The sequence below is a fragment of the Thunnus thynnus genome, chromosome 22 (assembly GCF_963924715.1).
Source record: "Thunnus thynnus chromosome 22, fThuThy2.1, whole genome shotgun sequence".
Taxonomy (NCBI): Eukaryota; Metazoa; Chordata; class Actinopteri; order Scombriformes; family Scombridae; genus Thunnus; species Thunnus thynnus.
In genome coordinates, this window is record NC_089538.1 from 13,856,120 (window position 1) to 13,875,850 (window position 19,731).

Sequence of the window (19,731 nt, forward strand, 5' to 3'; positions counted from 1 at the left end):
AGGGACAAGCCGAACGACTGTGAGCTCCGTTGAGCAGGAAAACTACGTTGGTGCGCTCAGGGCAATGACGCTTCAAAGCCACTCCGTGTTGGACTCCTTGTTCCCTTGGCATTCGCAGTGGGAACAGATGCAGAGAACAAGCAGAATGAGAGGATGGCATGTGGCGTGGTCTGTAGGACAGCCTACTCTCCCGCAAATGCCTGTTGGTAAATTAATTTACATCCACACAGTGGATGTGTCTGTGTGGCACAAATGTGGTACCATTTTGCAGCATCTTTTGGATCTAGAAGACAACGCTACCATGTACAATATCAGTTGGTTTGGAGGAGGAGGTGTCACTTACAAGGTTAGGTATTATGGGACATTTTGGATCCAAACTCACTTGCATAATGCATTTGTAGGGGTGTAGAGGCCAAAAAAACAGCAGAAGGGATAAAAATATAATCCTGTGACCCTTGAATATTTAAGTATTTGCAATAAAACAAAACCGATGCTTTGTTATAAATTAAAACACACACAAAAGCCCCTTGTGATGGGAATGTTCAAGGATGTCCAATAAAGCAAGAAGCCTAATAAGAAAATAGTGCTAATTTAAGCAGAGAACGAGAGCCAAACATATTTAAAATACAGAAACAACAAAAGTAACAAAGAAAAAGAAGAAGGTAAGGGGTTTCCCCCTGTGTGCAACTCTCTCTGCTCTCTTCCTGGCAAAATAAAGAGTTTAATAGATAAGTAGGGCAGGCTGCTCACTATCTTCACTTGTGATTGACAGAACAGGTTGCGAGCTGAATTCAAGCCCAAATTGTTTCCGGTGATGAGCGCACGTTTTAGCTCAGGGTTACTTCAAAAAGAAATATTTATAACTGCATAATTTGTGTTTTTTCCTAATACAAATGAAATCTCGTTGGGATAAATGTGATCTAACAGATTTTCTTAATGGGAAGTGATACGAGAAGGTTGATTAAGGAACCCTGAACAATATAAGTTTTTCATGATGAAGCCAAACTGACATATTTTAGCTGCAGCAGCCGACAAACACCTTAGATCTTCTAGGAAGCTGTGACTGACGCCCTGCCGGTCACCTCATCCGCCCGCCCGCCCGCCTTTTAGATGGCCGCCTATGACTCACAATGCTGCAGTGATGTGTCAGAAGACGATGGAGGCACTGGGCTGAACTACAGTAATGCTGAGAGAGAGACATTTAGTGTGTGTGAGAGAGAGAGAGCGAGAAGGGGGGGGGGGGCAGAACAGCCACTCTCCAAGTTGCTGACAAAGTCTCTGTCAGCTCGCCTCGCGGTGATACAGCAGGATGAATGGAGTGGTTGTGTGTGTGTATGTATGTAAGATAGAGATTAGGATAAAAAACTACCCGGTGTTTCCTATCAAAAATGACAAAATCGGGTGTTCAGATGCACGTACACATTAACACACACACTCCACCTTTCTGTGTAATCTACTGTCACTTCCATCACCTACTCGACTTACCAGAGCCAAACTGTAAAAAGTGTCCAAATATTTGCCGGCTGGTTTTAACACCCCTGTCTTAGCCGGAGAGCGGGCCTGGAATGAGGCCATCTAAAGTGGATTACAGCATGACAGCTGACGAGCTAAAACTTCACTCTTCTGTGTGTGTGTGTGTGTTTGTGTGTATGAGTTCATGTGTACTGCCTTTTGAAAGGGGACAGAAGGGGTTGCAGTAGTTCTTATTACACTTTAGCAGCCGCAGGTGCAAGAAACACAGGAGGCTAAAGTGACAATAGCCAAGTAGATCTCCCTCTCTCCCTCCCTCCTCTGGTTTTTCATCCTTGGAATGGTTTTTTTATACTCTGGCTAAGTGCACTTTATCTGATGAGCCAGTTGGGAGAGGCAACTAAGACATTGTACACAGCTACAGTATGAATCAACAAATCAATCACTCGCATGGTCAATCAATCAATGAAACACTCTGTCAACTGTTCTGATATTTTGCTGCATAAGCTTTGGCACAGTCAAGGGACAAATGACTCTAAAAAGAAGGGAACGATCTCATCAAAGAAAGACATACAGTCTCACTCACAGAGCAGAGTTTAAAGCATAGACTGGCTATAAAGATGGATGTAGCGAGGTGTGACACCATCCACTGGTTTGCACTGGAGCCAGTTTGAAGCCCAGAGTTGCTGCTTATGGTCAACGCCAACTATTTGGAGCCAGGAACTTCAGAATAAGGAGGGCGGGGTGTTGCCTTTCACGCTCTAGAAACACGTCTTGCTACCTCGGACCCAAGCTAAGGCTAGCTTACTGCGGTGCACGCTTGGGCTAACTTTAGCTACTTCAGCTAAATTGTGCTAACAGGGCAGATATCGTAATCAAGCAACATTAAACTTGGGGAGAGCAGCAGGTGAGTGAACTGTCAATCACAGCTGTCAATCAACGCCCACACTGCAGACAGTAGTTAATAGTTATTGTCCTAACATAAAAGGATGCAATACACGCACTAATGACATTGCAAATTAAAGGGTAATGATGGCAATCTTCTATATTTTTCATATTGTCAATTCAGTTATCCTACACTCAAGTACTGCCTGTGCAGCCAAAGCTTGATATAGATAGTCCTTAAAAGTGCATTATTTACTCTTGCTTGAGTAATGTTTGCAAAAAAACTACAGTGCCCAGCTCTTAGGCAATTACTTAGCCTTTTTTTTTAAAGAAAAAAAAAAGAAACAATATATACATGACCTGTTTTTAAAGATGATGTTTTCAGTTGAAATATTGGGAGAAATTGAGAATTTGTTCACAAGTTTTGAGAAACTGACTTAAGTTTTGGTGTTTTTATAGCCTTATCCTTTAAACATCACAAAGACACAAAGATGTTCTTTTTTTTCCCCAAGATTTTTTTGGAGCTCCTCTATTTTCTTTGTGTATTTAGTATGCATACCGACTCCAGGTTGAACACTGTCATAAATACCGCACCTGCTTAGAATTAATATGTTGCATGGTATGAAAATGAAAAAAATATATTAAATCTTTGCAAAAGCATACAGAAAAATATGAATTTCCAACATCATAGCTTTTGTTCATTTCTACTACTCTTTGTAGATCAACTACCACTGAAGATGAGAGTTAAACCACCCAGTCTGGGCTATCATGTTAGCAGTTACATCATGTAAAGTGAATGGGGGAGAGAAGCAGAAAGAGAAAATAAGAGCTACATTATCCTCAACTATCCTCTTACATGCGGTAAACTACATAGCAAGGCGAGTAGAAAAAAAAAAAAAAGCCGCAAAACTGGATGAGCGGCTACATACTGTGCGCCGATATGCGTCCTTGAGGCATTTATCAAGCTTCAGTGGTCTTTACATGAGGGAATTTGAGACTGTTGGAGAGCAGAGTAGAGGAGAGGAAAGAAGAAGAAGAAGAAGAAAAAAAAAAAAAAACAGTCATGGCTCATTGTCATGCTTAATCTCCGGGTCAATGACACCATCACCATGCCAACCCCTGCTATCGCTATGGAAACCGGCTTTATTGCATCGACAGGTTAGATAAAAGCCCCCCTCACCCAGGTGTGGTGTGTGTGTGTATATTCATGCGTGTGTGTGTGTGTGTGTGTTTAACAGCCCTGCACTGCCACCTGTCTCGTGTTGAGCAGTGCCCTCTGAAAGACACTTGCTGCGATTGATTTCGCACTCATAAAGAGAGAATGACATATCCGATGAAAAAGCTGGTTATATCACAGTTGACTGACTGTCTTATGAGCTAATACAAGTCTGTCAACAATAATCTTGATGGTCACACACATGTGGACCAAATCAAAAGAACTTGATAATGGAAATAATGTAATATCAAAGCTTATTTTGATGCTTTCGTAGAGTAAAAGAGGGAGATGAATGAGGAGAGATGTATGTGCCGAATGGAGTTGTTGCAGGGATTCTCTTACGGCACGTCTAACCTACGCATGTCAATCCTCTTTCTGTGTTTCCTCTGTAGTGTTTCTAGGGAAGCTGTTATTCCCACCTCGAGCTTCTATCCTCCCCCTTTCTCCCCTCCCCGAAGCTCTTCAGCTCACTCTTTCTCTGTGATAGAAACACATCATGCCTCCTCTATTTCCAACCTGTCTTCTGATCCATGCATCGGGCTCTGGACACACACGACAGCAAGTCTCCTCTTGCTGTCACGTGTGTGCTGTGTGTTGGCTGGGGCGGCTGTGTTTGAGGTGGACTGAGCGGGTGAAGGTGATGGTAACGGTATGTCTGTGAGATGTTTGCATGCCAAAAACTGTGTTTGAAAGAGACAAAGAGAAAGAAATTTTAAGAGAAATTAGAATAAAGAGAGCAAACAAATGCGTTCGCTACGTGCAAAAACAAAGAGACCCTAAATTCTGCTGACGTTTCCCCCCCGTGCTCACATATATATCTAGGTCTACCACCCCGTAAAAATAAACAACGGTACTCCGGAGATGGCCCAGACAACCCAGAACTGTCATGAATGAGGATCCAAGTCTCTGATCAAAGGGCCCGCCGTCGTCGCTCAGGAGCTCCCCAGTCCTGGAAACAGGGCTGGCTGGCCTCTGTGGTGACGGGGAGCTGGGCTGCAGGGACCGCAGCAGCTGGCTTTGACAAGTCTGAATGGGACTTCATCCTGCGGAGCTACTGTGAGGTCCTCGGCATAAAAACCTACATTCTCCGCAGAGAGCGGGGCTACTAGAATATGCCATTAAAGATTTAACCAGCCAGATGGGGAAGATGTGCACTATAGTGTTTATATCTTGAACGTGTGGGTGTGTAGGAGGGTGTAAAGAATCTGAGTTAAGACTATACCCTGACTGATTCTCAATCTCATGACAGAGAAAATGCCTCGGGTCAAGATGCTGTGTTTGTATGTGCCTGTGTGGTTTGAAAGCAAGCGAGAGCGGGAAAAAAAAAGAGAAAAGCGGATCAGAGGAAGAAAAAGAGTTGTAGGTGTCTTTGTGTGTGTGTGTGTCTACTTTCCCTCAGTGTGTTTGTGTGGTGTTGCACGGGGTCAGCCGGGGTTAAGATGGTGAAATTGCAGCAGGGACAGAAGGCGGCGAGGCTGATGGGAATGAATGGAATCAGTGCAGCATGTACATCACCGCATCAAACACCAAGGCAGCAGCACAAAAGGGGGAGACTGTGTCACTTCTTTTCAGCTGAGATCTGATCATCTCAGCCCGGTTTAGCCTGATTGAGCTCACGCCGCACGGACCAATATCGCATGGGATGTCTCAACAGGCTTTTAGAAGCCATGATATGAAATTTCCCTTGTGAATCGAAAACTTTAGCATGAGAAAAAAAGTAATCAGCAGGGAAATCTCCAAAGACTGCCGACATTAACAGCAACCGACTGTTAGAGACACAGAGGTCATTGCCAAGACACCCAGGCAATATTTGTAACAAATACTCCTGTATTGTGGTAATATTATGGACACTTGAGAGAAAGAGGTTGGACACAAACTAGAGTGGATGGAGAAATATTCCTCCTAACAATTTGCATATGTTACATTTAGCTCATATATTATGTGCACATGAACTATTGTAGTTCAAGCAGTCAAACCACTCACATGACGTCCTCTACACACTGCAACATATATCAAACGCACCCTTTGTAAGAGGGCGGGCTATTTAAACTGTTTGTGCACAGCCTCCTCTTTTGCCTTGTTACCAAACTGCTCAAATGCAAACTTTGCTGCTGCTGCTGCTGCTGTAGCATTTTATAAAGAAGCTCACCTGTTAACCCTTTGATTACTTCAGGATGGTTTTATGGAGGAAACAAATACGTTTGGGCTGCGGACCCGATGCTACTGCTTTCCTGACTGTGTTCGTCAGAGATGCCATTTCAAGTTTAAATCGGACATGGGGTTTTCCTATCTACGATGTCACCGCTTGCGACAGTTACCGCCTCACCTCAGCCGAGGTAAGTACACGTTCTTGCTGCTTATGCTAACCGACATGAGCTTTGATGATGCTGGCTGTTTTATTGCTTCTCTGTAGATCTGTGCTGCTGCTGTCTATGTGTAGAATTACCACTGGCATTTACTGGAAAATGAATTTGTTACGGTGATGGAGCTGATTTCATTTGGTTATTGTTTGGTTGCTTGAGCATTTTCACAAAACAATCTTAATTCAACTTTTCCTGATGGTTTCAACTGCATCTAACGGTCTTTTATTGAATGGGTCCACAAATAGTGGAGTCCATACTGGTGTCAGGGTCTTTATGGTGTGTTTGGGGGGGTTGAGTTTATGACCTTCACTCCTCAAAATCTGCTGCGCTGAGCTTATTGTCATGAACGTGAATGGAGTGATGAGGTAGAAGCCAGAATGCCAAATATCATATAATAAATCTAGTCTAGTTCAGTCAGAAAATGTCTTTTTTATTTTTAAAACCGGCGCGTGTTTCCGAAGCAGTTTCACGTGTATGAAGAATTTTCTTGAAACATGTGAAAAGGGAGTACCACTCCACTGGAAATAAACTGGAAATGTAAAGATGCAAAATTTTTGCAGTGAAGTGTGCTTGTTTGTGTGTGAGAGAGAGAAAAAAAAACAACAACTTGTGTAAGAGAGAAGCAGAAGGAAGCAAAGCATGCAGGGTGGGAGAGCAGAGGGAAATACGGGGGGGATTATGCTCTCTGGAGACCAGGGCTCCTGTCCTACCCATAATGCATTACCTCTCCCTGTGATCTCTCACCTCAATTTCAACCTCTGGAAACGGATCTGTTCCATTTGAATAATTCACCATCCATTTCTCTTCCCGTCGTCTTTTCCCTTCCTCGTGCCTGACTTTTTTTTTTTTTTTCCCCTTCCTTTTTATGTGATGTAGCCTAAAATTATCTAAAAAAGATCACTAAAATGTCAGCCGTAATTACGCGTCATGCCACTCTCTCCCTCCTTGCAGAGGTTTTCACATAACTCATTCATACAAGTGTAATTTTAGCTTTTCATGGGTTTTCAGTACTTCACCATATGCTTGGCCAAGACACTTTATCATTGATCCCACTACAGCAGAGATGACGGAGCATCTAGTGACACGTTTATGAAGTTGTTTCACTTCCGTTGCTTTCTTTCTAATACAGAAATTAACATCATCAAGCTGTATATATATGTTAGATCTTCAAAAGCATATAACCTGGCAACAATCCGGTCTTAATGTCATATCAGAGCCATATAATGAGACAGAGTGTGTTACATTTTAACCTGTAACTGTAGTCTAAGCAGTATTAAATACTCACAACAAAACAGGGTCCAGCTGACGTCTTTAGACATTCCTCCAGGAGCTTCATTCTGAGTCGCTGCAGCTCTGGACTGTCCCACTCCTCTGGGTCTACGCCCCAGTACAGATCCACCACCTGAACACAAGGACATTAGCAAAACGTGGTGTTACTGTGTTTGTGTAAGAGCAGAAAGACAAATTAAACGTGTGCAGCTCTAAATGGAAAACATTCTTGTTGTCCTTTGTTGAAATATTTCTGGTTTAGAACAGAATAAAATAGTTCAACCATCCTCTTCCACTTATAAAAGCAAATGATAGATTTTCTTTTAAAAGAACAGGGTTGCTGGAGCACTGGAACTCCTGCGAAACAGCCTGCAAATTGCAAAACCTTCAAACATATTTTCATTTGTTTCTTTACAACCAAATACAGGACTGTGCATGAAATCTGGTGGTCAGTTTTCATGCATATAGTGAACCTATTAGAACTGTACTGAAGAGAATTCAAGGAAGACCAAAGTTTGGAGGTTATACAAATAGACCAAAGTATAATTCAACAAAGGCAAAAGAACTCAAAAGACGATCAGTGGGCTTAAATTCTAAAATCTCAGTTGAACTAATGCCATTACTACTAGCACTACGCTTCTGTTTTGCTGAAAACCACTACAACACCCTCAGTGTTGCAGACCAGCAGGGAGGAGTGATAAACACACATACTCACACACAACAGTGGGGGTCTCCCTCAACCAATATGTCACAAGTTTTGGCAGTTCAGACAATTCCAACTGTAAACACACCACAGTGGGAATCTCCCACCAAAGTAGAGGAGGGTGAGGAAACGCCTGAGTGTGTGTGTGTGTGTGAGGCCCGAACGGTGCTGCTGCTGCTGCTGCTGGCTCGGGCTCTTCTAAGAGAACAACAAGCCCTCCCACCGGCTTTCCTGGGTCTCCGGTAGCTTTCAATCTGCTGGCTGGGGTCTGACATCAGGGTTACAATAAGATACATAATACCTGATGGCCTTTGCTGCTCGGAGACTGAGGTTTCAGTCCCCAAATAATTAGTGTTATTGAGAATTTTTCCCTCTTCTCTCTCCTCTCTTTTAGTTTATCAGTTCTGCTAGTCTTTCTCTCTGCTGGCGGTGAGCGAGGAGTAAAAGGTAAAGGATGGAGCAGGGGGGGGGGGGGGTGAGGTGAAGCCAAAGTGATTCAGCGGGGAGGGCTGCTGTCTTCCTTCATGCTCTGCTGCTCACCAGACTAGCTAGCTCAAATGAGTTTAGCCCCGCACGATGACTGACACATCTGCAGTGTGGCAGGGAACAGCAGCGGTGACTGGCAGCCCCGCGCGACCGGACGGCACTGAAACTGAGAGTGAGGGGACTTCACTTTGACAGTCTGGGAGAGATTTTGTCGGTGCCATTATTGGAAGGAGCAGCAGGAGGGCTGGAACTCCACCTCAGCTCATCTGCTTGATTATTGCTGTGCACCTGTGAGCAGCTGTGACGCTGTGGAGGGATACAGCTGTCAGCTAGCTGCATATTTCCTCCTATATCCTAACTAACAACTGTTTTCATCATCAATTAATCCCCTTTAATTAAAGGTTCCCTTCCTTTTTGGCTTGCGACTACTCGTAACAAAACTATGTCTACTTGTGACCCCTCTTTTCAGGTTGGTGATTATTCACAATACATTGATTAGAGTTCTAATTAACCAGATAGGAGAAAAAAAGCAAAGATTAGAAGAAAGTCTGAGTGATGTGTAGCAGACATTGACCTTGTCACAGCCCCTCAGATTTGTGTTGCAACCTTTTGGAGAATCCCAGCGACCTTGTTGGCAACTTCTATTTAATCTATTGATTATAGAACTGCAAAGATTAATCGATTAGTCAGCAGACAGAAAATTAATCGCCAACTATGCGATTAATCGTTTTGAGTCATTTTTCTGATTCCATCTTCTCAAATGTGAATATCTTCTGGTTTATTTAGTCTTCTATGACAGTAAACTGAATGTATTTGGGTTGTGGACTGTTAGTCGGGACAAAACAAGACATTTGAGGACGTCGCCTTAGGTTTTGAGAAACAGTGATTGACATTTTTCACCATTTTTGGACATTTTTATAGACCAAACAACTAATCGATTAATCAAGAAAACAACTGACAGATGAATCAATAATGAACATAATCATTAGTTGCAGCTCTAGCTGATTATTTTTGTATTGATATTTCCCCTGAGCCCTGAGTGACACCATCAAATTGCTTGTTTTGTCTGAAAACAGTCAAAATGAAAATATTGAATTTAAAATGATACAGAACTGAGAAAAATAGAAAATCAGAGAATGTTTGACATCATTGCTTAACAAATAACTTGTGATACATTTTCTGATGACAGACAAATTGTTTCTGTGCTACTGCAAACAACATGGATGTAACAACTACACTGATTGGTTGCAAGCCCCTTCTGCCATCCTCAACCACTGAAGGCTCTGCAAAGAAACTCTCCCACTCACTAGTGCATACACGACAAGCATCCCTCATGTCGGCCTATTGTAGAAAACTCATTGCTTGGCACATCAGTCACCGTGTATCAGTGTCACTAATCTACTTCTAACTTCCCACATGTGTGGGAGACCTGTGTTGACAACGACCGGAGGGAGGAGAGAATGAAGTGAGATGAGCGCCCCCCCCGATTACGATGGGTTTCTACTAGCTTTCAGCAGGTGATTGGGAGGATACACGGTAATTAAAAGCTAAATGAAGACATTAGTCATATCTATTCGCTGCGTGCGTGTGTGTGGGGAGAATATGCTGATTAAATTTGCCCCATCACCCACCGCGCTTCACTGGAGGATGGAGGAATGGGAAGATAGATGAAGGAGAAAAGGGGAGAGCAAACAGAAAGTCGAGGGATGTTTATCCAAAATAGGCAAGGACACATGAAGTTAAGAGGAAAAATGTTTAAACAGGGGATTAGTTAAGGTTTTTTTTTTCTTAAAAGAAGCATATTTAGATGAAGAGATGACTCCTGTGGGAATGGATTTGGCTGGATGTGTTTCAGTTTCCTTGTGTCTTTTCACCCTCCTCCTTCTCTCTTTTTCTTTCATGCCAACTCTATCTTTGCTGTTCCTCTCCTTTTGATTACTTTCCCTCTCTCCCCCACTCTTCCCCTTAAACTATGGTAGAGGGGGGGGGGGTGCCTTTGCTTACGTAAGAGCCGAAGCAGCTTCTGCTAAGCAGCTTTCTAACGCCCTTGGAAGGTGTTTGCACATGGCAGGTCAAGTGCAGGAGAAGCCTTTTTTTTATTTATTGAATGTTAGACTATTAGACTTTGGGATTATGCCCAAGATGCCCAGGAAGAAAGGGCATGAAATCAGGCGAAGAAAAGGCGGAAAAACCCCACCAACAGAAAGACTCTGAGGCAAAAAAAAAAAAAAAACCAACAGTAAAAATAGACTCTGTGCTCACATAAATATATCTTAAGCTCTCAACTGCGGGGCATTTTTTTTTTTTATTAAGAACATGCAGTAAATCTTTAAGAATGCTTGATGAACGCTGCCGGAGGAAAGTGCAGGTTTTAGCACCGAACCTGTGGCCAAATATGAGATTTCCACAGTCGGATCACATGGTGGGAAGTTAAGTAGAGATTTAGACTTCTATGTAAGAGATCTCTAATATTTCAGGTTGTCAATAGCGAGCGCTGAGAGGAAATTTCCCCACACATGCCTTCGAAATATCTGTCAAGCACTGGCACACCGGGGTAATTACGGCACAGTTTTTCAGACTTTGCAGCTCAACCATAGCAAGTTAAGGTTAAGAGCCAGTCAAAGACATGAAGTAATGAGATCACGTGGCTTGTGAGTATGATGGAGGCACCAGCAGAGGAGAGAGCAGGCCTGTAGTAAAACGACTCAGGGAGATACATTTTGCACGGTAGAGGGGTCTTGATAGTGACTGTATGACTGGCTGGTGTGGTTTTTTTTTTCAAAAGGCTTTGGGATCAGCGTTTTGAATGTGAGCTGATGTTTGTTGGTTTAATGGCGTAGATGCCAGATGGAGGCGCATAAGAGCTAAATGGGAGCAGACATGACTTGGAACCGATAAGTAAACCCGCAAGGAGAATCTAATCACAACTGTGTTGACCGATGCAGGAATGTTGATGGGCGGTAAACAAAGCAGCAATTTCAGCTGGCCAGCTGGTGCACACCTCCAGAGATGAAGAATAATTTTGGTGCTTTTTTTGGGTGTAAATTTGCAGATATTTCTGAAACTTTGTTGAGATTCGACTGCCAGCACAACCCTCTACAGGGGTGTTCAGAGAATGTACAATAAGTGAAAGAAATGCCTGTGAGAAATTCAGTTTTATACCCCGATCGCACAGTCAGGATACCTGCTAGTGTTCATAAATTGATAAATGAAATATTGTAAGTGAAGTCGAAGTGTCCACGCAGCTTCTTCTGCATATTCTCATCTCTCAGCTGCCTGGAAAAATCAGCAAAAAAATGTGTTTGCATTTTCAGATCAATCTGTGTTTTAGAGACTGCATAAACCTGACAACATACACATTAACTCTAATGGTGTATATATATATTGGTAGCACTTGGTGAACCACTTGCTGTAAATCCATTAATTTCTTTAATTGGACATTGTGTGCAGTTTATCATTTGGACACACGACATTGCTCTTCATTAGCCGATGAGCTCACTCGCAATTTAATTGCACTAAAATGCATTAATATCTCTTATATTTTTGATTTATTTTTAATCTTGTAAACGTCCTCTCACACTTTATAATGAGGTCTCTGTCAGTTTTATAACTATCTATGAAAACACATTTCCTTGTGATTTCAACCAACCCCTAGTCATGTTTCTTCCAGGTCTATCTGTCCATCAATTTTCAGAGAAATATGTTCTTATTTTCTAAGATATCCTGCTGACAGGAGATAAACTGAAAGTGGTGGAAATATAACAGTCACGCCGGAGGTAATAAGACATCCTCTTTACAGAATCAATACTTCTCCCATGGTTTATACAAATACAGATGCAACTGCAGGCTCAGATTTATTTCATATTTGATTTTTGATTATCTTTGTTGATTGTCTGCATCATTCCTGTGGCGGCAGCTGGCATGTTGATATGTTTCTGTAGAGACTCAACAGAGAAAACAACAGTTTCAGAGCAGGGCGGTGAATGGAGATGGTGGCCCGCTGCCAAAGAGTGAAAGAAACAGACTGAGAAAAGAATGACAGACGAATAAAATAATGATGGCGGCCAGGTAAACAGATGGAAGAGCAGCGAATAAACAGGGTTCATGCTTTGACTTGTTCCTCCTTTTTGAAGTTTTTCATTTAAAAAAAGAAGAAGACGTAGCAGAAATCTAGTCAGACGTGAGACTTTCTATCATTAAAACGGGGAAAGCAGAAATACTTTTTGTTCCATTTTTCTTTCATATGTTTCATTTGTGTCGCAAAGTAGAAGTTACTTAACAGCTTGTGAGAGGAACTGACTTCTACAAAAAGTCGCTGGCAAGCACAGCTAAAAAAATTATTAGCTTTTACATTTTTAAGTGGGTGACATATTCTAAGAGCAGGCTTTTTTTTTTTTTTCGACAAAGCCAAATTGACAGCCATATTTCCCGTCCTTTAAAAAATGCAAGCATAATAGACTACGTGAATAGGCTTTTTTTTTTAATCTTCGTGAAATGTCCCTCATCTCGTCTCCCGTTTTGCCGCTTGTATCGAGAGTTCTGGAGGATGTCTGAGTGACAGCCGTTGGACAGACTCTGTGGCCAGGAAACTTTTATTATAATTGCACTCTGTGTGTGTGTGTGTGTGTGTGAGAGAGAGAGACGGTCAGTGAGTTTAGCAACCAAAGCGAGGTCCTACCACATTATTAACGGAGCTGCTTCCTGTAGCCCCGAGATTCAGTTTAACTTCTGGATGTGGGAGGAAGTGATTGTACTGTAACACAATGATTTATGAGTCTAAGAAATTCAAGTTGAGTTAAAATTACAGGAACAAGGATTTTAGAGCAGTATTGGACAAGAAATCAACTTTCTAGCATGTGCACCATGATAAAAAAAAAACTGGCCTGAGGAGGCAATCTGTAAACTAATCCCAGTTGTAGGTGGGGAAAAAAACAGCTGCTATTACTGCAGCGGCATCTCACTAACACAATAACAGTGTATATCTAATGAATGTACAGTTTTTCACAAGAAATACGTCCAGCAAACCCTGAAGAAGCTGCTACCTGATCATCGAGATGCCTTTCAAACAAATGTAATATGTAATCTATAGATCTAGAAACCTTTTCAGCAATATTTATCCCAGCTGTGATAGATGCTTGGATGTCTTATCACCAGTGAATCACCAGAAACCAGCTTACTGAACTGTGCAGTGTTCCCACTTGCAAACCATACCCTCTGCATAGTTATGTTTCCTGGCTGTAAAGAAGAGAATTACGCTTTAAGATTTTTCATTAAATTGTGTATTTCATCTGATTAAAATGCAAGAAATCGGTTTTTAATCATAAACTATCAAATTCTGAAAAGTAAACGTGATTAGGGCTTAATTACTACACAACAGAGGTTTTCACAGGCCCGGACCCAATTTAAGATGGACTTGTGGAATACAATGTTGAACCCAACATAAATAATTAGATTTTCAGAAAAAAAAAAACAACCCACACCTAATCCTCAGGACAATCAGACCTCCTTTGCATAGACCGGAGGATAATTAGACTCGACCCAAACAGACCCTGATAGATCAAAAAAGAAGCGGGTTGAAAGCAGTGGCAACACATGTCATCTTCCCTTCAACTTCACATTTCACACTCTCCTGCTTTCTTTTCTTTTCTCCTGTGATGACGCAAGATGTGTTCAAAGCTGACAGACAGTACGCTCGCATCCATTTGGCTATTAGACATATTGACACACAGTCCCAAGATTGGTGGCAGTACAGCCTGGATTAGACTGAATAAAGTGGACCCGTGAAGAGCTCTACTACATTTTCTTCAGAACTAATTTCAGACTAATCTCCTCTCATTGCTAGAGAGCCCCAACACATAATCAGATGGCGGATAAGTCTATTTGAGTGGCCAAAAACTCAACTCAGAAGCATAAAATCTCCTTATCAGTGTCTAATCAATGACGCCAAATGGTCCAGGACTGGATGTTTTGCTTCAAACCTCACACACACACACACCAACAGAAATCTAGTGTGTTAACAGACGGGCTGAAGCCTCATCTGACCCTGATCCTGTGTGTGTCTCTGGCGTCACTCCTCTGTTTCCGCTCCGCATGTGTGTCTGTTTTGTGCAATTTGTATTTAAAAAAAAAAAAAAAAAAAAGGTGAGCATATATGAGTGATCAAAGAGAGAAAGAGGGGAGAAATGGTAAAAGGGGATCACGGTGCCTGATCCCCCCCCACCACCCCCCCACTGCTGCTGCTGTGCGTTGACTGAATGAGGACGCGGCCCTCAGCCCCCTGGGCTGGATTTCCGCGCCCTCTTCCTCCCTCTATCCCTCTCTCCATCTCCTGCAATCCCTCTCCATCCTCTTAAGGGAGCGTTCTGAAAGGAAACTGAGTCAAGTGATGAGGGACCGGGGAGAATTGAGTTTCATCAGCTTGGCATATGTGTGTCAGTGTGTGCCAGCGGATGTGTGTGAGAGACAGAGCGTGTTAGTGAAGGGGGAAGAGGAGGTGAGGAGGGGGGGAGGGGGGGGGGGGGGGTGATCGCACATACATTACAAATCAAAGCGAAAAATGAATGCGGCTAGAAAAAGGAACTGACTCGTGCTACAAGATACCATACGTTGATGCTAAAATCGTATTCGATTTCACACATAATATAAACTCACATGTCCTGGTGCAAATTATCATCAAGCCCCAGTAAACTGTGGTTTTTAGCCAAGGTGCCATGGCGTGGGTGAGGATGGGATGAGGAATGGAGGGGGGGGGGGGGGGGTTTGGATACAGGAGGAGGATGAGGGGGAGGGAGAGCAGAGTAAGTGAGTCATAGTATTAACTCCCAGGCCTTCTGCATAATCATTTCAGCTCACGCTTCGTCACAGCGAGCTGAATCACCAGACAGACACGTGGCCACAGGTTCAGGAGCCAAAACATCTCTGCCTGGATCTTCTTGCATTATGTCACGCTTGCCTATCACACACAAGTCTTCTAGAGATGTTTGCTATCTTATTGTCTGGTCAATGCAGTTTTGACCCTTTGACTTTATGTAGTAAGTGATGCCTGTATTATATGTTAATTAATGCAAAGTTACTGGCTGTAGGTGCAAGACACACAGTTGATCAGGTATTAAAATTGTTGTGAATGCCTTTGGTGGGCATGTGTATCGCTTCGCAGCAATACCGTGGATGTCTTTTGTCTCTTTATGAAAACATGGCGACGTAGATTCGCAAAAGGAAATGACTAACATGATGACTGAGGTTTGACAATTGTAATCACTTCACTATGATGGGCAGAGGCTAACATTTACAGGTGTGGCTAAGCCTCACAAAAGACAGAAGTGATTCGGTGTAATCATAGTGGAAGAATCCTGTAATGCAAGTGTGGCAATCTAAATGACACAGCATTTTCTGCTGCATGGTACAATACTGTAGTGTTTTTATTCCCCCCAGTAATGGCACATTACCCCTCAAGTCCAACTGGAGAATAAACTGGAGTCATACAGAGAGAATTCAACTTGACAGAGAATATTTTTTCTTTATTTGACCTTTCTTTGACATAAAATAACTCATCACGCAGGACCCTTCACACTTCCTTCATAACTCATTCAAAGTCCTTCAATCAGTCACTCCTATAAAAAACCCTCTGGACAGGACAAATTTAACCAAAAAGTCAATACTTTCGACTGCCATTAGCATCATGAGCGGTGAAAGATTTCTACTCTAACACATGCATGTACTAAATTTTGAACTCTGTTTGCATGTTTTAATTCATGTGTACTGATTTGTGATGGACTCTATCGTTTTTCTGATTTCCTTTAAACCGGAAAGAACCACAACATAATGAATCATGCAGTTCATAACATTTGCCTCTTAATAGCAGCTTTGGTCTGCTGAAAATAAATGTGGCTTTGCGTGGAATGAATTGTAGTTTCTTTTCTTACTCAAATAATATGTCAAGAATTAGAAAAAGGATTCTTTAAGGACAAGAGTCAATAAGAAAAACTTGCCGCAATTTGAACGACACCAAACCCTATAAAACACCGGACGGGACGGTCGTTGTGCACACAGATGAATTGCATTAAGTCTTGTACACATTTAGCATATGCTTTGAGCTCTTCATGATCATTCTAAGCATGAAATGAGAATTAGCTGCAAACACTCCACTGAATACATCCTACGAAACAATTCAGGGGTCACAAGTCCCTCATCAGAAACAAACCTCCTCTCACATCCTTCCAGGAACAATCTATGGCAGAAATCTCCCCCTGACTCGAGGGCTCTTCTGGATTTGTTAAACAAACAAACCTCTGATAGCAATCTTTCCATGTACACTGGTGTTGATTTGCAATGCAAATGATCTTGATCACTGGACACCACAGGGAGAATGTGGCAATTCTCAGACAACAACAAAGGAAAAGCCCTTGCATCATGCTGTCTTATCCACAGCTAGATTTGTTTCAGCCTTCACCGATGGAAGCCTTATCTCTGCTGGCCTTCTGTCCGCTTAAAGGGATAGGGACCTCGGCATGCGACTCTGGGGGGCCCCTCGAGGCTCTGTAAGCCATGATGTAGGTTTGGAGGCACTTAACAGTCAGTACTGGCAAACTACTGCTCTGAAAGTTACAGGTCTCTGGAGCAGGAGGAAGGTAAGACAGGAAGGAAAATCAAAAGAAACATGAAGGCAGAGAAAAACAGGGAAGTGAGCCAGTTACCTGGAATTCAATCCCATAGTTCTCCCTGCAGAAGTCTCGTAGTTTGGGGTAGACGTGCTCTTTCAGTGCGTTCCTCTCCGCCTCCGTGTCTGGAAACAAAAGAAAGAGTGCGTATTAAAGTATTCTATTCTAAAAAGAAAAGCTTCTAATCCTCATGTGAATAAGAGCAAAGTGGAAATTCTGGTATGAGCCTTGTTAGTTACATGGCTTGTTCAATAAAGGGGAGAGATTTAAAAAAAAAAAAAAAAAATAGCTCAACTTCTTGGGAAATATGCCTTTTTAACTGTTTTCCAAGGGTTAGATGAGAAGATTGATACCACTCTCATGTGTGAGTATGGAGCTAGAGTCTGGGGGTGATTAGCCTAGCTTAGCATAAAGATGAAGCAGGGGGAAACAGATAGTCTTGCTCTCTCCAAAATTCAAAAATACTCCTACTGACACCTTTTGAAGCCCTTTATACCAGAAAACAACAACTTGTAGATTTGTGAGGAGTTATGTGCTGTAGGTATTTATTAAGGCTAGGCTAATCACTTCCTGGTTCTTACTCTGAACTTAACTCACAGACATGAGAGTGGCATCTATCTTCCTCATGACTGTAAAGCCATGTATTTCTGAAAATATTGAACCACTTCTTTAGAAAAACACCATGTTTTGACCTTTGTACATCTTCAGCAGAGATCAAGGTAGGAAAAACATATATCAGTTTGACTTTTTTTGTACATTGATTCAACAGAGACGAAAACTGATTGGATAACTGGGACAGCAGGTGAATGATGAGTTATTCAAAAATAACTTTCCCTAAGCTAACAAACCAAAAGACTGACAAAGTAAACAAAAGTCATGAGACCAAACGTCACCAAATAAGAATGAAGCATGAAAAACAATGCATATGAGTTGCAAATATGTTTTCAAAAATGTTTTATCAAAAGGGTCTGAAATAAGTGTCAGCCATCTCGGCTTGAGGCTGAAGCTAATGCAGAGGCACCTCTAATAAGTTCACTGGTGATCACTTTGGAAATTATTGCTCTGTTAATAAAATTTGAAGACTTATAGTAGCTTTCAATGTCTGCTGTGTGGGTGTTGATTGACAGCTGTGATTTACTCCCACCTGCTGCTCTTCCCAGCTTCTGGACTCGCAACGAGGCGGACTATTGTCACAATATTTCAGCAAGTTTAATGTTACTTGATTACGCCTTATACCTGCCTTGTTTGCACAATTTAGCTAAAGTAGCTAGCATTAGCCCAAGTGTTCCCGGTGAGCTAGCATTAGCTTCAGTCCGAGGTAGCGTGGTGGTGAACATAAGGAGCAACTCTGGGCTTCAAACTGGCTCCAATGCCAACTAGTGGGTGACATTACACCTCACTACATCCATGTTTATGTACTGTCTATGGTCTGAAATCAATTTTCTGTTGATCGACTAATCATTTCACCTCTAATATTATTCATGCCAGTAATAATGTCAGCACCAGATCAATGTACAGTACCAGTCAAAAGTTTAGACACATTTTCTCATTCAAGGGAATGTGAAGGTGTGTACAAACTTTTGACTGGTACTGTACATGTGTCTAATTTTTAAATAAGCCCCCCCTTTTCACACTCATTTATCTAGAAGAGCCAGTACTGACACACACTGTTGAAGAATGTGGGATTATGCAGCATTACAAAGGCAGTGATCATATTGGACAGTCGGAGTGTCAGAGAGTGAATGCCCATGGCTTGTTGTTGTGTCCCACTTTCTTTCTTCCTCTCCTCTCTTTTTCACTGTCTTCCAAATGGTTACTGTAATTTATTTGGACAGACCCAGTCTCTTTCTCCCCTCGCTTTCTCTGAAGGGTGTGGATGGATTGTTAAAAACAGAACATGCCCAACAGAGAGGACCGTGTGACCAAAGTAGCTGGGTTGCACATGCACACATATGCGCGCACAAAGCACACACACGGTGGACGGACGGCGCGTGAACAGCCCCTCAGCCGCTAACCGTGTCATACGCGGCGTGAGTAGAGGAGCCCGCAAATTTAGTCTGACGTATCTTTCCCTCATCTATATTTAGTAAGGCTTTGGGCCGTGACCGTACATGTATCCGCCCACAGCTACCGGAGCAAAATGTCATATCAAAACCGAACGGCTATAATAGTATGCAAATGAAATAAATGGCAGTTGCTGCATCAGTGGAGCTCTCATCTCGTTCCATCAGTGATATATTACAGTACAATAAATGTAGGATATCTTTCAGTGACACAGGTGGCATATTATCTGCAAAAATAGCAGCTTTTATGGAATTTAGATTAAACTTGTTTTGGGAAGTGTTGCAAGGTAGAAAGGAATCCAAATATGCATCGTGCTGTACTGTGTCTCGATGTGACCTGACAGACTAAACTGTGTTGTTGTTTGTATTGTGCTGATAACGGCAAGACGCCTCTCTCTCTCTCTCTCTCTCTCTCTCTCTCTCTCTCTTTATTTTTTCATTCTCTCTCTTTTTTTGTGGGATGATGATGAGTTATGGCAGCCTGACGTATGTGTTTCTGTTGTGTACACACCCACATGCAAAGGAACAAAGACTGGATGTTACATTCGCCCTGTTTCTCTGTGTGTGTGTCCCTCCTTCCAATTTTCTAATCTGTTTATTTCAATAGTGCCGACCAATC

At 42.3% G+C, this 19,731-nt stretch overlaps 2 protein-coding genes across 2 annotated transcripts in view; one reads left to right on the forward strand and one right to left on the reverse strand.

The window, feature by feature from the left end:
• Positions 1 to 19,731, reverse strand: part of LOC137174360 (NACHT and WD repeat domain-containing protein 2) — a 45,089-nt gene that overhangs the window by 16,573 nt on the left and 8,785 nt on the right. The window contains exons 3-4 of the mRNA XM_067579593.1: positions 17,086 to 17,174; positions 7,220 to 7,336 (exon numbers count right to left, since the gene is read on the reverse strand). Coding sequence (XP_067435694.1) covers positions 7,220 to 7,336; positions 17,086 to 17,174 — 206 coding nt within the window. The remainder of the gene's footprint in view (positions 1 to 7,219; positions 7,337 to 17,085; positions 17,175 to 19,731) is intronic.
• LOC137174363 (uncharacterized) overlaps positions 5,592 to 19,731 on the forward strand; it is a 121,985-nt gene continuing 107,845 nt past the window's right edge. Inside the window, exon 1 of the mRNA XM_067579596.1 lies at positions 5,592 to 5,907. The gene's annotated coding sequence lies outside the window, so the exon portion shown is untranslated. The remainder of the gene's footprint in view (positions 5,908 to 19,731) is intronic.